The 25190-nt window shown below is 33.1% G+C and overlaps 1 protein-coding gene across 1 annotated transcript; it reads right to left on the bottom strand.

Annotated features, from left to right (window-relative positions):
* Positions 1-21862, bottom strand: LOC120352663 (homeobox protein engrailed-like SMOX-2). The gene is made up of 3 exons (XM_039434309.1): positions 20610-21862; positions 6192-6426; positions 1-1614 (listed from the first exon to the last, which is right to left on the bottom strand). The coding sequence occupies exons 1-3, from the start codon at positions 21706-21708 to the stop codon at positions 1362-1364; spliced, it is 1587 nt and encodes a 528-aa protein (XP_039290243.1). The 5' UTR covers positions 21709-21862; the 3' UTR covers positions 1-1361.
* Between the last annotated feature and the right edge of the window lie 3328 nt (positions 21863-25190).

Genomic DNA, 25190 nt, shown 5'->3' with positions numbered 1-25190 from the left:
ATCAGCAATTAAATCCCGAGAAATAATTATTATTGACGTACCGTAATGAAAAAAGTAGGAGGAAAGCAGTTGTTGTCAAACAACAATCTTATTAAAACTGTACATCAATTTATGATGAAATTTACAAGTTCACAAATTGAAATTGGACTCATTATAGGAAATACAGTTCCTTAGACTTAGACTAAAACTCTTTATTTAATCAGAAATTTGACTAGAATTTGAATTATAGTAGCCTATAGAAATATTATAGAGAAGTGTATCAAGTGCTGGTCAATACTAATTTACAAGTGTATTTTTGCTTTATGAGATTCGATTTGGAAGTGATTAATTATATTACATTAGGAATCAAATAATTGTTATTTACAGGGTCTCTGTTTCAAAATTACAATTCTTATTATCAAATATCTTACATTCACTAGCTCTACAACTATTCTAAATCATTCATCGCATTGGAAAAAATTTTAATACCTAATGGTAATACATTCAAAATGATATTCTTGATTAAGTTTAGGCTTACAGAAAACAGTTTGCTGATAACGTCTTCTGAAGTTATGATATGTTCATTTTATGGTACTATCACTATTAATTAGATGTAAATGATAATATACCAGGTTTAAAGGTACCTCCATGACTAGATTGAATGAAATCAAATATAATATTATCAAAAAATATCTTTGGCATCAAAATAAATTATTACGCTAATCGACTAGAGACATAATGTATAACTTCAGCAAAAATCTTAACAATTTTTCATACTTATCAAACTTATTCATTGGGCTATCGAATTTTCCTTTGTCAATTAACTTTCATAGGTCACTAATACTCCAATATGCTATTCATAGAATCATTATAACAAAATTGTAGCTCTGTATATCAAATTATTTAAATATCTTAATCAGGTAGGCCTACTTATAATTTTACATTCCAGCATGAACTTTGGAATAAAATTACCCGGTTTTAAATCATAACGAATACCGTAATATAACGTATCTGTTCGTAAGAAATCGAATATTTTGTAATAGAACATCTATTTACAAGAGGCCTACAGTGTTTCTATGTCATCATCATCTTTCTCTTTTTGAAGAATAATCTAAATTTCCAAAATTCCTTCCAAAATCTATCATATATTATTTGTTTTATTATTGAATTAATCCACTCCATTACAGTAATCTCTAAGATTGTTTTTTTTTCATTTCTCTTTCCAATATTATAGTGTTTTACCCTCTCCAATTTCAGAGTTTTTAATCTCTTCAATTCTTTTTTAATTTTATCTTCAAATTGTTGCCACCTGATTATTCCAACGGAACCATATCTATTCTACCCTCTCTCAACCTAACACCAACTATTCGATTCTATTTCAACTAGCTATCAGATTGTTTCTCGTACTGCATCCCCTGTGTCTTTTGCAAGTCCAGGCTGTTTTTCTCCTGATGCAGACATGCCTCCCCAGCTGCATGGCTCTTGTAGGCGGGGTCCTTGTACAAGCACAAACTGCAGAAGCTGCCCAGACCTGCGCTAGCCTGCGACGTGAGCAAGGGAACCGAGTTGTGCTGGTGACCGGGGTAGCTGGGTGGTGGCAGGCCTGGTACGAAGCCTCCTGCTAGTGCCAGGTTTCTGTGAAAAATAATTTTGGAAAAAATTCGTAAAGTAATGGAATTGGAATCATGGATCGATGAAGAGTCATTGTTCAACAATAATAGCTACCGTATTCAATTCAAGGTTTCAGAATTTCTGCAATATTTTGTGATCTATTTTTTATAATGTTGAGGCCATTTGATGATTGAATATTTCTATTTCAACATCAATGCCTCGTTCAATTCATATAAAGTTTTTATTATTGACAAATTGTATATTTAGTCGTTCCAGCTAGATGATGTTTTCATTTCTGAAGTTCCTTTTCCATTTATATTGAAATATTCCAATTTCCTAGACTTAGTTTTATATCTTTAGGATTAATTTGTGAAAGAGTTGCTCACTCCTACGTTCAGATTGGACCATCTTTTTTATAAAACGTTATTTTGTACGTATTGTGAATTTATTGTCCAAATAACAATAATCAACCAAGTAAATTTAGAATTCAAAATAGCCTACTTAGGTACATAATACTTGAATTGGAATATCTGAGAATGGTCACAATTTTACTCGTATTTTTCAATATTATCAATTCGGAAATTTTCTGGAAGTGTGCTTGACCTACTATGATGATGATGATAAATCAACCAAGAAATCATTACCAAATATAGCATAATAAGATATCTCATGGTGTAGGTCGTTTATATTTCAAACTTCAAGTCAATATTTGTTAACTCAAGCTAATTACTGTCGTCTACTGTGAATTATTACTGATTTGTTCGGGTGAGAGTGTGCGGAGAACGGCACAGTATGAGAGGCTACCAACGTCACAGAGTTTCACGAAAAAGAACTGCTTGGACTATCAGCTTTAGTTAACCGTGAAATTTGGAGCATAAACGCCTTATTTTTGGATGTCTTCTTCTGCCATCTTTTCTCTATGGAATTACTCCACAAGCGAGAGCATTATGATAATAATTAATCTTTTTCAAATGAAAAATAAATATATAGGGTTAGATGAAGTGAGATGGAAGGCAACCTTCCTATCATAATTAATAAGGCAAGAGCGGAAGCTGAAACAAATACAAATGCTGTATAAATTTCCGCTACCGGGTTCAATTTTTATGAGAGAAAATTGAGGTTTTCCACAGTTAAAAAAGTGAGAAATACGGTATAATTATGGGAGAATGACACCTGACATGTTATCTATGATTAAAACAGTCGATTTAATCAACTGCACGCATCTGAACAGTGAATTGACTTTTATTTTGAAGCTTTTCGAAAATTACATCCGAATTTGTATCACAATCAACGTGTGAAATCAAGCACACTCTATTGCATCCAATGTAACTCTCAACAATCTATTACTATACAGTCTATCTATTATTATCTTATTGTATTGTTCCAGTCACGAAGATCCTATAATTGTTAGAAAATCATCGATTGAAATGAAATAATTTGAACTTTCATCTCCAATTTATCCTCGACATCCAAATTGTATTTCAATGGAAAAATTAAATTATTCACCACTCATAATTGATCATTGACGAATGGATGGTGATCTCTTTTGATGGGTGACCGCTTGTTGGTCATATAAACAACCCTTTTTTTAATGATCACTACTGTAGCTTGGAAATGACTTCCCAGTGGTTAGGAACCCACCATATCTCATTCTCATTACCTATATCTAATTGTTCTCATTATATCTTATTCTGATTTTCATCATTATTATATAATTTCATAAACTCATTCATCTTTCGTCATCCTTCCACTAACACTTGAAATACACTCTACATCCTTATAGATACCGTATTATTGAAGATAGGGGACTGTCACCATAGGAACGTGTCATGAACGATGACATATTAATAATGAATGATATTAGAGCAGTGGTATGTGACATACCTATTAGGTAAGCCTATTGAAAACGAAGATATATCTTCGTAATATTTTATCATTCATTCATCTCCTCAAACCCAATCTAGAATGTGATCCTAGAGAATGTGATTTGGACTACTTCACCCTTTATATTTATCACTTTTAATTAAAGGCACTCTTGTCACCCAATCATATTTCTTCCATTTTTTGCCATTCCTATCTCACATCCCTACTCTGTCTTCATCCTCTATCTCTTTCTTCCATTTTTTGACATTCCTATCTCACATCCCTACTCTCCATTCATCCTCTATTTCTATTCTCTATTTCTCTCTTGCTCTTAAATCAAATTAGTCTTGAAGCTTCGGGAAATGGCAATGAATAGCTCTCAGAATGATAACACTACAGTAGGCCTATTCTTCTGGAAATCTATAGAATTCTAGAACTCCTTGAGACTTTAATTAAATGCTGGATTGCACCAAACGAGATTAAAGTAAAAACCAAGTAAGCACTATGCTGAGTGAGTATTTTGCTTAGAATGATGTCCAAATCAGCTTTCTATCATGCAAAAGAATGAATTCGAATAAAAATAAACCATTAGCTACATTCAAAGTTTGAGCCTCTCCTGAAAATATCGATAGCCAAGTATAGGTACGCCTTCGACATTAATTTATTGTACTGTATCGTTGATCTCAACTACCTACTTCAGGAAATCACTCTATGATAAAGGGTGGGAAGATATCCTGAGTCTCAGAAAGACAATCTTAAGCGTATAATAGTTTTCTCTGTCTGAGTATGAGACTAAGATAAAATGGAGGGGAATATGAAATCAAATCATATTGTTCAACTGCAATAAACTCCCTCTTAATTAAAAAAAAAACAAGTATGTAGATATTATTGACATTGTCCAGTCTCTGCAAAAGTTTTATTGATTGCCTTTATTACGGGCGAAGTTAGGTCTTCAGGTCCTCTCTGCCACACAACCCTAAAGAGAGAGATAGGGAGAAATAGAGAGATAGACGATAAAGAGAGAGAGAGAGAGAGAGAAGAGAATGTAAGAGACAATACTCACCTATCACATGCAACCCTCTTCAGTTGCACATATTATCTGAGTGAAGCATCTCGACAATATTGCAAGCAGATGCTAATTTCCCATCATTCTATCAATTATTTGGTCCCATTCTATAGTGAAATTCTATTTGAACTGTCAGCAATGGATGAATGAGAAGCATTGATGTTATTCATATAGGGAATGCTGACAGTTTGAAGTGAATCTCATCACACAACACTCACTTAATCGAGGCTCATTTAATTTAATAAACTCAGCCAATCAACCACTCACAAACGATAAGAATCGTATATAGGGCCTATGACTTGTTTTCTGTCAACTAGGCCGGAAGTGATCGCATAAGTACCTATTTTTTTGCAGGATGATTTTGATGGGTGGGGATGCTTTATACCCTACTACACCCCCTTCCTGAAATTTTTGTCAACCCCTATTGTCAACCTAATGGAACACGTGAATTCTGTGACACCCTCTATTTTCATGGGATGAAAGATGTTCGAGGACCCTAATCTTTTGTCCACTGATAACTGGGGTATGGGGTTGGGGGTATGAACACGTGTGTTGAGATTTTAAAGCGGTGCATCAAAGGGGTAGATCAAGGTGGCTGATACCGTATCTATGGTAAGGTGGTATCTTGACGAATAATTATAGCCTACCGCCTACTTATATAATGACCCAATGTATACAATGACCTAATAGTTGATTATAATGACCTAATAGTTGATTATAATGACCTAATAGTTGATTATAATGACCTAATAGTTGATTATAATGACCTAATAGTTGATTATAATGACCTAATAGTTGATTATAATGACCTAATAGTTGATTATTATGATCTAATTGTTGATTATTATGACCTAATTGTTGATTATTATGACCTAATAGTTAATATCTGCGTATAAACAACAAGAAAATGAGCAAAGTTTCGCTATAAGTAAGCTACTTACAAAGATTGAAGTAAAATGATGATTCTAATTGCAGATGAAATTAGTAGAACTCTGGTCAAATTCGATTAAGATTTTTTCATTGGATCACTTTTTTGTTAATAAATAGAACGAGAAGCAGTCAAATTTATACAATAAATGAATTTATTCACTCACTGTAACACAGATCTTACGGCAGGCAGGTCAGCCATTTTCATGGTTGACAATATTCATTTATTGAAGAAATTTGACTGCTAGTGCTAGTCGTTCTATTTAATAAAAAAAGTGATTTAATAGTAAGCAGTTCGTGATGGATAACAATATTAAAGAATTTTTTATTGAATGGAAATGTTATCGATCAAATAATTCACTCCATATGTTTCTTACAGCTATATAGAGTGGAAACGTCAAGATTTGATGCACGATTGGATTTAGATTAAGATTTTATGATTCATTTATGTATATTACATATTTTATATGTATTTCTAAGATGTTGTGTTTTTTATTTCTGCCAATAAAACATTTTAATTCTATTGAAATCAAGTCATGTACCGTATTACATGCAAATAATGAAAAAAATTATGTGTTATCACCTGAATTTGGGAGAGAATATAACTCAAGGATTGCCTTCGTATTTCATCTACCAATGTTTCACATCAGTGTTGTTTATATGAATAAATAAATGAACTCACTGTTTCTCACAGTTTAGAAATACATTATTACAATCATAATTAGGCTATACTATGTATGCCTACCTGTACTGTTGGTCCATGTGCGCCTTCTCAATCCTCTTGTCCTTGGCTCGCCTGTTTTGGAACCATATTTTGATCTGCGTCTCGGTGAGGTGCAGAGTTTCAGCCAGCTCGAATCGGCGACTCCGTGAGATGTACTCCGAGCGATGGAACTCCAACTCCAGGCGCAGCGTCTGCTCACTGGAGAACGTCGTGCGTTGACGCCGGGGGCGCCCTTCCTTGCGACGCCGTCTCGCTACTGGAACACGGATAGAAAGCGTGGGCGTCAAAAATTAGGAAAAACTGTTGATTGGAGTTTGATAATTGCAGAACTGATGAAAATTGTACAAGAAATTAGAAATTGATGTTTGAAATAATTAATACAACTAGTAGTTTCGAGCACTTATGCCATTCTCAAGTATTAAAAAGCATAAGTTCTTGAAATGAGTTGTGTTTACATAAAAAATATAGAGAGGGTATTAGTAATTTTCTATGATAATATTAATGTTCACTGGTTCAGCTAGAATAGTTAGTACAAGTTCTCTGCCAAAAACTGCAGAACAAATAATAGAAATTGAGGAAGAATCAAAGAATCTCTAATTTCAATCCTCTAGAGTTTAAAATTTGTAATATCATAATGTAGTAGATCTCGAACAAGTTTCAGAATTTAATAAAGTGAATATTTAAGATGATGTATGTGGTTATGATATGGGGTTGTACAGTATTTTTTAAAGTTGAAGATTATTTGGTTATTATTTAGAACTATAACTAATATTAATATACTATAAAACCAAGCAGCAAACGATAAAAGTGAGCCCCGAACGCTTGTCACTAAACAAAACATTGACCGCTGATCTAACCACTTCCGTAGTAGCACTCGATTAAAGAGTAATCACCCTCTCACAAATGACTAGGCACAACCAATTGTTAATTATAGGTGAGCGTCAAAGATGAGCCGCCCCAAACCGATCCAAACTTCCAAAATAATAAATGAAGTGTAACACATTGTGATTCAATAATAATTGTCGAAACGGTCCTCCCCCTCCCGCGATGAGATGCAGCACCTGGCTTTGTCTTCACGAATCTGCTGCACTCAAACATTCAACATTACCTCAACCTCTGCTTCCCATTCAACCAATACTGCCATTTTCAAGTGAATCTCACTATAGAGTGGCTGATTCACTTCAACAGATGTGAACTTGAGATGAGTTTTATAATGTGGTGGGATCGCTGTCATAAATTCAGTTCCACCCTTTCTGTGATGAACTGTTGTCAGGGAATCTATTTAATAAAATAAAGGAAAGATCCAGCTTATACACGTACAGGATAGAAAAATTCACGAATGACGTAGCATCACGTCTGAACTACAGGACTGATTAACTTTAAATTTTTCATATAGATTCTGAATTTATCGTGGATGGTTGTAGACCTATTTAGAATTCTCCAAGATTTCATTAAGTCAAGTTTTCAATTAGACCCTTGTGGAGCTCGTGTCACCTGCTAGTTGAAAATAAAGAGAAAAGTCAACTTATACAGGGTGTCTCCAAAAGAATTGGCCCCAATACCATCAAGGAATTCTAGGTGCTGAATCAAACTGTAATCCTTATTCAACACAAATCATCATCAAATTATCATCTAAATTTCAGTTTACCAGAAACTGGTAATTTTATTTTTTTAATAAATTAATCAGATTCTTTTATTTTCATTGTTATATTTTCAACTCGAAATGACTGGATTTCCGTGAATCTATCCTTGCATTCAATTTAACCAGTGAAAATTTCCATTCCAATGAATTTGAATTGCATAAATGATAGATATTTTGTTTATTGTGACAAATGTTGGCCAAGTTTCAAATCCTAGCTCCACCTGATAAAATATATTTCCATTTCAATAAATTTCACGAAAGCTATGAAAGAAGATTGACACTGGAGCAGTTATCAAGATATTCCACAAAATGACAAGCGTTATTTATCTATTACATTTGAGCCGTGTTAAATTGACTGAGTTATAAACTGGTTGTTCCTAAAATGAAGATTGTAGGGGATTGAATTGATTCTGAATAGTATGATTTCCAATTTCGGTCAAAATACGATAGCCTATATTTTGTCATTTCAACGCTAATCATTTCAACATTGATTGTTCACGTATAATATTGATATTACGTATGAATATTGATTGGTCAATTTAGGCCTGCTCACAAGTGTCATTATATAACAGTAGTATAATATTATATATTCAGCTCTACACGCTTTTATGAGAGTGGATTCTATGCTAACTAAATAATTTAGTCATGAAAATTAATGAAAAAATTGTATTTAACAAGTAATTTGCTAATGTCAGGTGATACCATATCTTTGGATTCTCAAATCAAATCATTTTGATTATTCAAGTGACTATAATGTGGTCGTAATCGTGTAATCCTAGAAGAAGGCAGGCGCGTGCCATATGGCATGTGCCACTAACAAGAAATCTAGAAGCTCAGATTTCGTGATATCAACTTTACTGCTTTATTCAAGTAGTGTCCATCCACCTTTTTTTATTTTTTCCTTCCTCATTTGTTTCTCTTCATTCTTCCTCTCTTTCTCACACACTATTGTCTCTCCCAAATACCTTTCTATCCTTACTATCTCTCTCGATTTCCATCTCTAACTCTCACTATAAGGAAACTGCTATAAGTTGCTTGAGGATGCATTACCTATATCCGTAGGGTCACCTCTTTATTAAGTGTTTTCCAGTCATTTCCTGTCAACTAAACATGGAAATTAAATTAAAAACCGTCTAATGAAGCGTATTTCCTTGACATGAGATTGAGGGAGCTTTGATTGACTTTTTGAGCTTCATAACATTGAGGAAGCAGGAAGGATATCGGATGGAGAATGAACAAAGATTACATTGAATTCGATACTGATGTACGTACTTTTTGTAAACAGATTTGGAAAAGAAAATTCATAAAAGACAGTGATGGAATAATTGAAATACATTCTTCGATATGAATCTTCTACAAAAGGACATTTAAATAATTCAGTGTAATTGATACATGACATTTCTTATCAATTTGGCAACCAGAATCACAACTTTATAGAAGGAGTTTAACAAAGTTTTTTTTATATTATGTACACAGTAACAATATTAGTGTATGAGATTAAATGGTGGAAATATATTTTGGAAGTCCATTTATTCCCAATGAATATAAACGATGTCCAGATTATCAGCTCGAAATCATTGATATAAGCATGCTTCTCCCCCAACAATTGATCTCTGCAATGAAAATCACAAATCTCCTTTTGTCGATGTAACATGAAATCCCACTGCCCGGATCCTCTGTACAAAGGAAAACGTTACATGCAATAGAAGAAGGATTTCCCAAGGATTTTGTCCGGTCTCCCTTTATGTCCTTCTGGAAAATGTTCTTCTTGCATATTGAAATCCTTTTTAACAAGGCCTTGCCTGAATGTTTATTGTACGAGTATATAAGCGGTTCTCACACAGAGAGATTTATTCCAAGTAGAAGATGAGAAAAGTAGCTAGCCATTGAGGAAAAATCCTGTCGGAAGTTTTCACAAATAAATGAAATAGATATGCTGAGAAATTGTACGATATTTATACTGAAATATGCTGTACTATCAACTATTAACATAGAGAGAGCACACCTACGCTAATTAATTTAAGCTTATTAAGTGCTGTACTTATTATCAGTAGAACTATTTAATTGATTAATCAATTTCTATTTCAAAGTTCTTGGTGCATCATATTTTACCAATGAGAAGAATTAGGCTAATAAACGATACCATTTTTACTGTATTGAATTAGAGAATCGTTTATATATGAACAGGAATGATTGTTCTTTACATAATTCGTATTTTATAATTTATTCATTTATTGTATGAAACTCTGCAATCATAATACAATTATGACATTGGAGGAAAAACTAGGCTGAGCCTGTACTATTTATCTACAAAAATTTTGATGAAATGTTAATGTTGTCCAAAAGTTTAGGTTATGTAATCACACACTGCTTCGTCAATTGATTTTCGGTCCAGGAATAATGAATAATAAATTACAATAAAATTTTGTATCAAGATCAAGAATATTATTCCCTAAACACTGATCCCAGACTAACACCTAGCCTACTTCACCCACTTAGACTTATGCCTTATTGTCCTTACAAGTTTAGTCCTTAATTAACGTCACATCCTCACTGGTTATAAAAGGGCCCTTTTAAAGAGGCGTGTGTCGATGTGTCCCCTATAATTCGACGTTTAGGGAAACTGCAGCCCACATCTGTACTCAGAAATAAAAATTGCTACCAATTGAATCTCATTTAAGTTGAATGTTTGTCGTCATTCTTGAATAAATATTACCGTATCAATTGTCTGTTAAGTATGAGTACATAATAAGTCATAAATACATAAATTTATTAGATAATTAGTTATTAGTAGAGGGTGATAATATGGAAGGTTTGTGACATTTATCGTCTGTCCAGAATTTACTGTATGGTAGAGAATAAAGTATGATTTTTGTTTTTGCTATCAAATAAATTAATGTCTATATATCAATAAATATGCTTCCATCAAGTTTATCAATCCACTCACTCATTGAATGATGCACCACTTCTCAATTATGAGCTTAGCAGCCAGCTATTGTTCAACTATTCACATTACAATAGCATGTAAGGAGACATTATGCTACAACTATGTATATGCTGAGTATATAACAAGTATGCTGACTATGTGTTCATTGAATGAATTGTGAGAAGACAGAATGTTGTTGTTACAAAATGTATAATATAATAAAGAAAAGAAATGGCCTATACATGCACGGGATAGGAAATACACGAATGACGCATCATCACGTCTGAACTACTGGATTGATTAACATGGAATTTTGCATATAGATTCTTTATTTTTACAGAGGATGGTTATAGACCTATTTTCCGTTCTTCAAGATTTCAGAAGGTAAAGTTTTCAATTTGTCGAGTTTTTAATTAGAACCTTGCGGAGCACGGGCTACCTGCTAGTATTATATATTTTTCACTTTGAATATTAAATTCTCAGAGAATATTATTATTGTGAATTCTAGCTTCTCAACTACTGTACTGATTTGCAGATGTCTCTTCAGCAATATTGAACCAATAATTCCACCAATTGAAAAATTGAAGAGCTTATATTTATAATGAGCTTGATAAATTATAAAGAATAAAACGCTCAATTTTTCATTGCACTATTCACTTCAACAGTGACAAAATCATGCTTTTTTTAATTTTATAAAATATTCCCTGATACATTTTCTCTCTTATCTCTCTCATAAAATATTCTTGCTCTAGCACACTCTCTCACAATCTCTTTCGCACTCACTCTCTTCTACATTATTCTCTCTTTCTCTCTGTCCCCTCCACCTCTTTCTGTATAACAAAGATTGACTTTCTCTTTCACTCAGTTCTCGTCTATCGAATTCTCTCACCCTCCCTTCATCATTGAAGGGAGGGTGATACATGAATAATTCTAACAAAAATACTGTAATCGGCTTATTGTCTCGAAACGCAGAACAAATCATCCAGAAACCAATCAAAAGTTTCAATTCTCAACAATGTGGCTTGCAATAATAATTATCGATTGCCTGCTTATTAGGATGCTTATTGGAATGCAAATTAGAATGCATGGCTGAAGTTGAAATTCATTTTTCAAATAATCTCGTCAGAAAATTATCAAACATTAATTTGAAGCCTAAACTCCTGTTCCGATAATAGCTTTGTTTGAAGGGATTATAGAAATTTGATAATTATGATTGTGGGATTCAATTTGTTTTAAAAGGACATGTTTTGGATTCTATTGAGCTTTATGATTGGATAATATTCTATTTCGCTGAACTAGAATAGTTTGCACCTACAAATAAAGACAATAGTATTCACTTCTTATTTCATATTATTTCCTTTTCGTAGCTGGAGGCGATGTCCACTTAAGCTCCATGCTTGTGCTAGGGTAATAGAAAGCAACAACATGGGTAGATGAATGCTACAACGGGTCCAGGTGCCTTCTGATTAACCACCGGGAAGCGATTTTCAAACTCATAAATATATAATTCTAATGGAGATGGCTTCTCGAAATGTTAGCCATTCAACGAGAGTAGCAGGTTGCAGCTAAACTCAACTTATCTGCGTAATGAGATAACAGCGAGACCTACTTCCCAGACCCACAACTCATCAACAAGCTCTGCAGGTTGAAACGTTTATCAACTGATTTAAAATCGCACTACACCTACACCTACTATTTATATAATTGGTTTCACAGTTGTTTCGAAACCATTACAAAATAAAAGTAGGGAAATTAAATAATCATTACCAACAACTGTTATAAGATTAGCCTACCCTCTAATAAAAATAGTTTTGGTATTAACAGCCTATCGATGATATTTCTCGATGTATTGCTCTGGTAAAACATTAAGAACAAGAACAAATAAATAGCGATTACCTACCAATAACTATTACCCTTGCTTGAATGAAAACTGTGTATCAGTGACCTATGGGATGCAGATATTACCCTATTTCAAAATTATTGTTATTGCCAAACCATTGCACACAAGAGAGAATAAATTAATAGCGATCACCAATAACTTCAATGAATATCCTGTTCAAATACAGGATTCTAATATTTCATGAGTGGAAATTCATTCCTTTTGTCGATACCTCCAGAATGATAACGATTACCGCACCAACAATATAGTGATTACAAATAACAGTTACCCTTCAATACTGCCTAAATACTGGAATAAAATATATTCCTCAGTGGAAATTTATTGTTATTGTTGATACCTAAATACCTCCAGAGTAGTTACTATTACCGCTGCAATAAAACCGTGAACATCGACAAACTGTTAGGTGAATTTTGCTGACAACTGATAAATTTCACGAGCGTTTTAGTTCGGATTATGAACTGCCGGATTAGCGCAAGGAAGACAAAAGCACTGCGGCTCGGGAACTGCGCGGAGGCGCTCTTTTGTAAACAATTGGAGTAAACGAGGGTGTTCAGACAGGCGCGCGCGCTGTAAATACGGTGTGTTGTTGAGGATAGGATTAAATTGATGGGTAGGAAGGGAGGGGGGGGGCGAAAATGGTTACTGAGTGGAGTAATAATGGTAGGAAGAGGAAGAGGGGTTTTGATGGTTATGGAGGGGAAGCAAAATACAGCTTTTCCGCAAGAGAAGATTCACGGAGTGACTGAAAGCAGTCTGGCGTTTCAAATTGTCGCCTTCTGATTATTACTGACATCATCATTATTACCATCATCGTCAAATCTCTTCCAACTTTCTCTAACACTCCCTCTCTCTCTCTTTCTCCCTCAATATACCTTTCTGGCCCTCCTCCTTCTCCTCCTCCTACATTTGTTGCTCTACGAAGTGTTCCAGTTTCTTTTTTATCTTCTATTTCTTACGTACCCTCCTAATCGTTTATTTTCTCGTCTAGATAAACAGCTACCTATCTCTATTCATTATAATTTCAGCAATTTATTTTCTTCACTCATTTTCATCTTATATTTTGTTGATTGTATTCCCTCATTATGAATCATTGATGATCTTATCATAATTATATTTCTTGTAGACTAGGTCTTTATTCTCTCTCTCTCTCGCGCTCTCTCTCTCTCCTGGTAAATAGCATGTGCGTGTGTCAGTGAATGTTAAATTTCTCTCTATTTTTTACTATCTTGAAGTTCAATTTCATTATGATTCGCTTACTCTCTTGAAGTTATATTTTTTTATTACTAGTAGTTCTGTGAACAGTAGACCTCGCGCTCAGTAAGTTACATTGACCTGTTGTTATGTTTTCTCAAAAATTAATAAATAATTTATCAATTTAAAATGTCTGGAAAAAGTACTAAATAAACATAGAGCTTTCTTTCCTATCGTACCGTGACGTGTCGTCCCGGAATGTAAATTAATGTGAGCGCTGTTATCAGGTCTGGCTGCAACTGTGTACAACGTTGATGGAAAGATACATTTTCATGATGTTCGATGTTTTTGAACGGGTACTATTATAGTCCTCTAGACAGCTGATTTATGATGAATAATTCTATAGTCTGATTTTTACTCTAATATTGGCGTATGAAGGAGGCTCCTTTTTCCTTTTATATTATCCTTGAAATGCAAAATTTCCAAAAACCTTGTATATACGTCGACGCGCAATTTAAAAAGGAACATACCTGTCAAATTTCATGAAAATCTATTACCGCGTTTAGTCGTAAATGCGTAACATATAAACATATAAACATTTAAACATTCAAACATTTAAACATTTAAACATTTAAACATTTAAACATTTAAACATTTAAACATTTAAACATTTAAACATTTAAACATTTACACATTTAAACATTTAAACATTAAACATTTAAACATTTAAACATTAAACATTTAAAATTTAAACATTTAAATATTTAAACATTTGAACATTTAAACATTTAAACATTTAAAATTTAAACATTTAAACATTTAAACATTTAAACATTTAAAATTTAAACATTTAAACATTTAAACATTTAAAACATTTTAAACATTTAAACATTTAAACATTTAACATTAAACATTTAAACATTTAAACATTTAAACATTTAAACATTTAAACATTTAAACCATTTAAACATTTAACATTTAAACATTTAAACATTTAAACATTTAAACATTAAACTTTAAACATTTAAACATTTAAACATTTAAACATTTAAACATTTAAACATTTAAACTTTAAACATTTAAACATTTAAACATTTAAACATTTAAACATTTAAACATTTAAACATTAAACATTTAACATTTAAACATTTAAACATTTAAACATTTAAACATTTAAACATTTAAACATTTAAACATTTAAACATTTAAACATTTTAACACATTTAAACATTTAAACATTTAAACATTTAAACATTTAAACATTTAAAATTTAAACATTTAACATTTAAACATTTAAACATTTAAACATTTAAACATTTAAACATTTAAACATTTACACATTTAAACATTTAACATTTAACATTTAAACATTTAACATTTAAACATTTAAACATTTAAATATTTAAACATTTGAACATTTAAACATTTAAACATTTAAACATTTAAACATTTAAACATTTAAACATTTAAAACATTTAAACATTTAACATTTAAACATTTAAACATTTAAACATTTAAACATTAAGAGAAATGCCAAACTTAAATCTTAGACCTCACTTCGATCAATTATATTTTATTATCTTTCTTTCTATTTTACCATCTTAAGTTTAATTTCATTATGATTCACTCCATGTTAGTTTTGATTTTGTAATTCATTTAAGTTTCGTCTTAAGAAATGTAAAGAGTCGTGTGGCAGAGAGGACCTACAGTTCTAACTCCGCCCTTAACAACGGCAATTATTCAATTCTCTCCATTTCCTCGTTCCTCATCTTTATCTCTTGATGTCCCACTCGCTCCTGTCGAATTATTTTATTCCACAACATCCTTTTCTTTTTTCTATATCTTCACGCCACTTTCTCCTCCTCCTCCTCCTACTCCTCCTCCTACTCCTCCTCCTCATCATCATAGTCTCTGTATTATTTCAGCACTCCATCTACCCATTTCACAAGCAACCATCTATATCAGTTTCTCACTTCCATAATAATATATCACTTCCACAAAATATCTATGTATTCTACCACAATATGATCGCGAAATGATGATGATAATACTGCGAAGTTGCGGCGCCATCCACCAGAGAGCGCATCAATTCGCCTGTTCAAATCTCCCGCGCTTTCCTTCACAGCAATGGCGGGGATATTGTTATAATATTGTCATGGGATTAAATTATCACGGTCGGCTGACCACGGGACTTAGCTGACGCTACTGTCTCTTCCAAAAACGTACGTTCTACTTTGCACCCCTCTGTGTGTTAGTGTTTGTGGGTACAATACATTCCAATAAACACATTTTACTCTTGTAAATCTTTTCAAAAATCACAATTTTTGTGCAACGAAGGCGAAATATTGCGTGAAACTCCAATAGAACAATATTATGATGAATATATTCATATGTATGAAAAGTATGAGCTTATTGTTTTAGAGTTTTATGGTCATCAAAATTTTTCATGAAAATGATAATTAGCTGAAAGCTGCTCAATCAATGCAGCAGAAAAATAAATGATTCTGGCTGAATTTTTAATAATTTTCCGGTTCATTAATATTTTTGTTGAATGATTGATCTGTATCGAATATTATAATATTGTGATTATCATCACAGAACTGAGTATCAAAATTATTCGAATTCGAATGGATCATAATAGTATTTTGTGGTTCATTAATAATAATTAATCTCTGAAAGAAATACCCATTCCGGAAATTTTATTTTTTGCAACTAAGATTAGACCTACCTATTTTGTTTTTGAAGTTATAAAGATCATACGCTCATAATGAGTTGATAACCGAGTAGACCTTCAGAAATAAATAATTTGTTGCAATTGTATGGAAATTTACAAAATACAATTTGTATGTACTTATTGTATGAAAAATTTTTGTCTTGTTAATATTTTCGTATTCGTCAATTTCAGTACGGTATAATTATAGCAATTCAATTTTCCTGCAATATTGCAAGAAATTTTGGTAATAAAAATCTCTATTTAATTTTTCAAATTTCCTGTTCTACAATATTATCGTCATCTCCTACTCAAGAAAATAAATTTTCGATTCGACTAGTAGTCGCTGATAAAAAGGATGTCAATAAGGGATTGGGATTCGAGGGAAAAAGTTGAAAAATCGTGAAAGGGGAAAATGCAGGCTTAGATCCGTGTGAAAACCGACCATATGCAGTTCACAGTTGGAAATTCCCATTCCTCAATATTTTCATCATTTCCTTGTGTGCTTCTGGAATCCTCGAAAATTCAGAGAATAAAATCAAAACTTGGCTTCTTAGAGTGGTGGAGAAGCGTATTTTATCCCATCACTAATAATAATAATAATAATATTATTATTAGGAGAGCTCTTATTGAGATTCACGTTTTCAAGTCTTTGGGAATGATAGGAAGAACATTGTTATATTTTTCCTTCTTTCTACTGCCTTCTATAGTGGATGGCTGTAATTTGAGTTTTCTTGATATAATTTCATATGACATTAATAGTTGATTCTTGTTAATAATTATCAAATTTATCTTGAATAAGATATATATATATATATATATATATATATATATATATATATATATATTATTCATCAGGAAAATAATAATTATAAGATATTTCCATGATTTAATAACAAATTTTGATAATTGTGTATTTAAATAATTTGGTATTTCATTATAATATTTCTATATATAATTTGACAACGGTGCGGAGTTAAAAAGGATAAAGAGCTATAGAGCTATTTGCATTGTCTAATGACAGACACATTGAAAACTAATGTTGATGAGATGCTGGCTGGCTATGAAACGTAAAACGCAGTATAGCTGTGTGCACCATTTTATGAATTATATCATAGAATAAGCAAGCAGGAAGCGTGATTTATGCTTTTTCTATGAATACTACTGTAGTGAGTTACACTCCAAACTGTCAGCATTGGATAAATGATATGCAATGATGTTATCATAAATTCATAAGGAATGCTGTCAGTTGAAACTATAAAAGTGTTGAGGATTCCTACTATTTCAGGTGGGCTCTCAATCGCCTCTTAAATCATAATAAGTAGTAAATTCAGAGCATTATTTATTCTGAAGTACAGTATGAACTTGAAACGTTGAATTTTTGGAGAATTTAATTTTTTGTTCTTCGTCTCTTATAAGAAAGAATTCCAAACATGTTCCATTGTTTTTAGAATGATGTTCACACTAATCCTTGGTTTATGTGTAGTTCATAAACATACAAAATTAATGATTGAGTAATGATTCTCTATGATTGAAAACTTTCCCTAATATTTTTTTCAAAATTAAAAATATCTTATAATTTCTTTTAAGACATCTATTTTTATTAATTTGAAGAGAGTGCATGTGAAAAGGTAGAGCAAAATGGTCTAGGTAAAGATAGAGCATAGAGGTATGTATTTTGTTTTACGTTACCTTTGTTACGACCTGAACCGCCGGCTTCAAAAGAGGCCTCGCTTGACCGCTTTTGAAGAAAACCGTGTTTATGTTTCAAGCGGTCAATCGCGGTGCTTGGAAAAATTCTAAAGATGAACGAAAGTCTAAAGATTCTAAAGATGTGAAAGCAGCGCGGTCTCCCACCTAAAAAATCCTTATGGGAAACTACATTACATGGAGACCTCTCTCCTCTACCTCTTCCCTCCTCACTGTGCGCGCAGGGTAGAAATTCCAATGTATCTTATAATTCTCAGTTCAGAACAAAAAATGTTTAGTAACTTTTATCAGAGTCAAGGATAATACTAAGGATTATAGTTCTACTCAAAAGATGGTCTACTTTGCAAATCAGTGCCACCTTAATTGAAAACCACTTGTTGATGTAGGTAATAAATTAATTTTTACTTTCCTTGCCCTATTACCATAGGTAAGGAAAGTATTGCTTTCCGAAAAAATATTAAGGTACTCCAATTTCTAAATTTCTATAAATTTCTATACGTTTCAAGGTCCCCTGAGTCCAAAAAAGTGGTTTTTGGGTATTGGTCTGTATGTGTGTGTGTGTGTGTGTGTGTGTGTGTGTGTGTGTGTGTGTGTGTGTGTGTATGAGTGTATGTGCGTCTGTGTACACGATATCTCATCTCCCCTTCAACGGAATGACTTGAAATTTGGAACTTAAGGTCCTTACAATAAAAGGATCCGACACGAACAATTTCGATCAAATGCAATTCAAGATGGCGGCTGAAATGGAGAAAATGTTGTCAAAAACAGGGTTTTTCGCGATTTTCTCGGAAACGGCTCCAAAGATTTTGGATAAATTCATACCTAAAATAGTTATAGATAAGCTCTATCAACTGCCACAATTCCCATATCTGTAAAAATTTCAGGAGCTCCGCCCCATCTATGCAAAGTTTGATTTTAGATTCCCAATTATCAGTCTTCAGATACAATTTAAACAAAAAAATCCAAGAGGAAAAGATTGAGCATGAAATCTCTACAATTAATGTTCAGCAACATTTTCACCTAAAATTGAAAATAAGCTCGAAATTAGAGAAAATGTGATTATCCAATTACAAACTGTTGGCAACTGTTGATTCTATTAAATCATTCACTATGAAGAGATAGCAGACCTCGTATGTCTCCAACGTTATTGTCCTGTCACCAGCTGGCTCAGATTTTTGTTTATAAGTAGACTTGAGATGCGCGAGAACACTAGCGTCAGGTGATCAATTTTCATAACGGCAAGGAAAGTTGTGTGAGTGCGCCACACCAGATTTTTCTTGTTGGAGAACATTCCGATGTATTAGACCTAGCTTGTGAATAATGATCGTTATTGTAATATTACATTTTTTCTCGATTAAAATCGAATCTTCAATTCGAGATCTATAAAACTTGATAGTAAATATCAGAGTAATCAATATGCGGACAACTTTTTAACTGAGAATTTATCGTAAATAATTGTGTCGCACATTCCATGGTATCACCGAAACTGAGTAACAGAATTAACAGATAAATAGATCATTATAAATATAGAGGATAAATATAAATTTAAAATAACAGTTTTTTCGAAATAAAGTTTTATTGAGATCAAATGTAAAATGTAAATTCTAAACTTGTAATTTATAATTTTTTTGGAATTTAATATCGGTGACGTGTTCATGATGTCGACACTGATTTTGAGGTGGGGCTTTGCTTTGTACTTGTTAGGCTCTCTCTCTAAAAAATGGTGGCTGGCTATGTGTTCTGGTTTTGTGTTCTCTGAATATTTTTCTGTTTAAGTGAATTTTTAATGTTTTTAATTGAGTTTTGAACAGTTTTATGGTGTTCTAATTTTGTATAAAATTGTTTTATGTGTCTACAAGCCTATAGCCATTGTTTTTCAACTATATAAATGGATAAGTATTTAGCCTGTAATGATGTTAGATGCTTAAGTGTGTAAGGTATTGTTTGTGGATTTGTGTTGTATATTGCCAAAATTCTTCTGAAGATTATAAGTTGGTTTGCTCTGAAAACTGGATTTCTCATTCATAGGCGATAGATCCATTCATAGTTTATCAAGAATCTATCATTTTGGAGCCGATAACTTCCTGTAGGTTAATAGGTGTGAAATGCTATCCAACCTATTTAGGAGAAATTGGTAGCACGGTAATATCTATTTGCAAAATTTGAATTACAATCAAAAACGGAAATGGCTTTTTCTGGAGTTTTCTAACATAAATAAAGAGTACTGTATCATGCATAATTTAATATTTCAGAGCAATTTTACTGTACTTCATTTCTTAGAAGAAACTTAGTCTACTATTTAATTATATTTATTCAAATTAGTACTATTGTTTTTCATAAATTAAATGAAAAATACTTACGAAAAGCAGTAAAGCCAGCAGGAAAGTGAGCCTCACCAGGCGAGGGAGACAGAAACGACTTGAGAAAGAGAGGATGCCTCTGCTGGAACACTCCAGCCGGTGGTCCGGGAGGGAAAAACCTTCTTGGAGGCTGTGACGTCATCGAAAGCAACCGATTCTGGAGTCTGGAGGAATCTGGATGCGAATCATTCGCCATAGTGCTTGAGGGATGTTTGAGAAGCATGCTGTCACCTCCGAGTTCAATTTCGTCTTCATCTTCAACTTTCGATGAAGTCGATCTTGAATCAACCGAGATTTCTTCGTCATCATCATCATCATCTTCCCTCTCAATTTCACTTTCTATATCAATTCTCCTTTCTTTTTCCATTCTCCTTTCCCTATCCTCTCCCATTTCCATTCCTTCAACACTTGCATTATCTGTTTCTCTACTTCTTGTGGAAAGCTTTGGACACGTTTTCTCATCCAAACTTTTTTCTAAGTACGAACTAGTAGATTGTTTTTTCTCTGGTAATATATCTGTTGTTAGAGAAGGTTTTCCATTTCTATTTTCCGATTTACCCCCATTTTTATTTTCAAAAATTTGTCCCCCAATCACCCTCTCACTGTGAACATCAATCAAACTACTTTTATCAGCCACCAAAAAATTTTGAAAATTCTGTGCACGGTAGGGCTCTAAATAGCTATTAGCGTGACATATTCTTTGATTCTGCTCCTGACAATTCACTCCTCCATTCACATTCTTTCTCTCATTGAACCTTCCACCCTGAGATGAAGCCTCGTTGTTCAAATTATGACTTAAAGGAAACTCAGAACTATTTACGAAACTCTGCTCGTGATACAACCCCAGTTTAAAATCGGATCTTCTTTGATTAGGCACAAACTTTAGTGGAACCGGTTGTCTAATGTTGTTATTTTTCTTCTTATCACTGCACTTTATCTCTTCTGCTGTTGTCACTGTTGTAATATTACTTTTAATTGTTCTATTTATAGATTCGCTGTCACTTTTACTATCCTCCAAATGTCCGTAGATTCGTGCAAAGAACTCGCGATGTGATGAAGGTCTTTGTTTCATTGTGACAACTCTGCTATCATCATTCATAATTCAATAAGTATTAGTTGCACTCAATTTTGAAAGCAAATGGGTTTGAAATTAAAACTAATTTGATTAAAAGAGATTAGCTTTTTTGAGATTTCATATCTTTTCATTCTATTTGAAGCCTAGAGTGTACCTTGAATGCCAGAAATATCACTTATTCTAATAATATCCATGTTGTTCGAATTCTTTGAACAATGTTTATCTATCACCTTCAATAAGTGCCAATATAGTTCAATTCAAATTTGAAGACCTTTTTTTAATATTAACCAAAAAAGATAACCAACGAAGTCAACTGACTGAATACTCTTCAAGTGCCTCACAATCACTATCTTTTGTGTATACTTTATAATGAAGGATATTGTTCAGTTCATGAATTTCTACAAATACTTGTTTGTCCACAAATCACAATTTGCGTGTCCTGAGTACAAAACAACTGATTGATTACGAGAGAAGATAATTCATAATCACTCGAAAAAAAACTTATTTTGGAGGTACTCCATTGTGAAGAATGCAAATTAGTTCATAAATTCTATGGGGTATTAAAATTGTTAATAATGTAGTATAAAAGTTACTCGTCTCTTTAAAACACTTGTAAATATAGTGACAGTCACTCAAAGACAGTTATAATTTGAGATTACTAATCAATAAAGATTGTAAGTATACTTATAGTTCATGAGTGTTATTAGAGTGATAGAATTATTACCATTACTGTAACCTTTAAACGAAACACGTGTTTATCCGTTCCTTTATCACTAAGGGCTGTGATCAGCGATCAGTCCTAGTTCGAGAGTCCAACTGATATCCTGATATCAATTCGGAGTCCTCAGCACAAGGGGTGTCAAGGAGGGCTGTTGTCACCTGCGATTGGCCGACAGCCGGCCGCTCTACGCCAATCAGAGAGCTGGCAATTTGTCATGCGCCTTTCTTATTTGGACGGTAAGACCCCTTCGAGGGGTAATTTGATCGTGTAATGCTGTTACAACAGGGGGAGCGTCCATGCGTATATCTCTCCAAATAGAGAGAAAAGAGAGAGGGTGAGAAAGGTAATGAGATATTTGATATTTTATTTAATAGATTTTACATTGCCTGGTACGCCACTCCACTAATTTATGAGATTGAAAATGTGAAGAAAAATATGCAATCTTCAGTCCTTATTATCTTGGTTACAAAGCGTTCTAGGACGCATGGCTACTGGAGTTTTTAATTTATTTTGATGTAAGGAAGTCACGGAGTGATTTCAATAAGGAAATTACGGAATTTGTTAGTACCCTTTTCAAGTTATGAAAAAGCTGAATGACACTAATTTATTCACTCACTCACTCACTCACGAACAAAAAATTCCATTAAAAAAATCCACTGGATCAAATAAGTTCCAATTTGACAGGTATGTTCAGTTGGCTTTTCAGAGGTGCACTAAGAACATATTTCAAATCCCAAAGAGATGCCATAATCGGCGGTTTTTCCAGGGCTTTCAAACGTTTGTTTGCGTTTTCTCAGCTTTTACAAAAATTATTTGACAGAGATTGTTCTTCATATTTGGCTTTCGTTCAACTAATGTGTGAAAATATGTTGTAAAAAAGGCTTTGAACTACATGAAATATAATAATTATATAACCTTACTATCAAAATCGTTTTTTTTCTGCGTTCTCTCAGCCTTTTCAAGAACTTATTCAGAGAAAATGTTCAAATTTGGTACACAGGTTCAACTAACGTGTAGAAGTATTGAATGGAATTTATTATTACAAGAAGGATACGCCCAAAATCGGCGTTTATCAGAATTTTTCTGTGTTCTCTCAGATTTATCGAGATGGTGTATATTTTCAGTTATAGACTCTAGAAATTTCGTGCTAAATAGTTTTCATACTTTCACCAATCCAACGCTTTTAGTAATTTAAAGCCTTAAATCACGTGATCTTCTACGGTACCTAAAATCTTTTATATTTCACGGTAAAGTATTACAGTACCTGAACTAATTCTGTACATCTCGACGGTGCTAATCAACAGTTTTTAATTATCACATTTTTGCGTTTTTAATGAACTAGTAGAAGAACCACTAAATAAGTAGATTAGAATGGCTTTATAATTCAGAGGCCAGGGTTCATAACCCGGCCCGAGCAAGATATCTCGGGCCGCTCCCGTGTTCCGAATGGACAGGTTACACCGTCGGTCCCGGCTGCATAAAAAAACAGTCAATAGGTCATGTCAGATGCCCTGAAATTGATCAGTTGCGACCTGAAAACTCTGACACCAGACCTGAGCCAGCCAGGTCACTCGATATATTATTATTAGTAGATTTAGAACTTGAAAGGCTTAGGTATGGATGTTTTGTGAGTTCTGTACATCATTCGTATCTTAAATTCCGTAGAACTAGATTGAAATACAATAGTTCTCATATCTCAATTATGTCCCCAAGTGATCCTGAAGAACATGGTTGGACCATATTTGGCAGATGAAGCTCACATACGTTTAAAGACTTGTGCATGGTTATGGTAGCTTTGATGGGAATGGACATAATAAATACGAGGCGAAATTGATATCGAAATAGGCCAACTCAAACCTTCTGAAAAGCTTGATTTCAACTGGATTTCTTTGCTGAGCAGGAAAATATTACCATTGTTTTTTTATTGGAGTATCAATATATTTTATTTCTGACTTGAGACACACTCAGTATGGTATTACTTTCCTGTCCAGCAGAAATTCATTCTGTCAATGTGTGAACATTCTCATAAGAGCCAATGGAATTATTTATTCTTCTAACCAAGAGAGCAGAAATTCAGAAGAGTAGAATTCATCGAAAAGCAGGGGAGGCTAATGAAATAACAATAGTTTAGATCGATCTACAGAAGCGCTCTAGTGAGTTACAGCTTTTAACCGTGTTTTAGGAGAGGTGACATAGTGGTAAAACACGAATAATATTCATAAGGCTTGAGGAAGCCTTTGTCTAGGGTGCTGCATAGCACCCCAGCAACTTAATACCTTCGTGTTAAAAGATATTGTAATGTTATTAAAATATGAATATTATTTTGAGCGTTGTAGGATACGTTTAGCAGTTGAGTGGCTTCTGAAGGAATGGCTGACCTGACAGTGACAATAAAATTGTTCATCACGTTTGATGAAAGATTTCTACTACTGTCACAAATCGTCTCAATAACTCCAACGCTTCTAATTCAAAATGCTGATAGTTTGTAGTGAATCTCCTAAAAAAATAAGTATATTCAAATATTTGATTTTGTAATAAACCTCTCGTTGAAATTTCTACGATACACTTTTGATAAAATCGTTTGAGTAGGCTACCTATATTCATGATATATGCTTGGAATAACTTGATATTAATTCATTTGAGCATTAAGGTGTGTTTTTTTAATAAATTTTAGCATTGACAAAAAGATATTCGGATGGAAGATTCACCATTTCTATTAATCCTAAATACCATGGCTTCTTGCCGTAATAATTCCCATATTGAATCTGAGAATTAAAACTCGGCT

Source organism: Nilaparvata lugens, chromosome 8 (genome assembly GCF_014356525.2).
Source record: "Nilaparvata lugens isolate BPH chromosome 8, ASM1435652v1, whole genome shotgun sequence".
Classification (NCBI taxonomy): domain Eukaryota; kingdom Metazoa; phylum Arthropoda; class Insecta; order Hemiptera; family Delphacidae; genus Nilaparvata; species Nilaparvata lugens.
Note: the sequence above shows the minus strand (reverse complement) of the source record. Positions and strands in the feature narration are given on the sequence as shown.

What these genes read in the sequence shown, in the direction of transcription:
- LOC120352663 (XM_039434309.1), bottom strand. Translation starts at nt 21,708, where the DNA reads ATGAATGATGATAGCAGAGTTGTCACAATGAAACAAAGACCTTCATCA. An exon ending in TGCTGGCTTTACTGCTTTTC is followed by an intron (nt 6,427 to 20,609) that starts GTAAGTATTTTT and finishes TCCGTGTTCCAG; the next exon opens with TAGCGAGACGGCGTCGCAAG. An exon ending in CACATGGACCAACAGTACAG is followed by an intron (nt 1,615 to 6,191) that starts GTAGGCATACAT and finishes TATTTTTCACAG; the next exon opens with AAACCTGGCACTAGCAGGAG.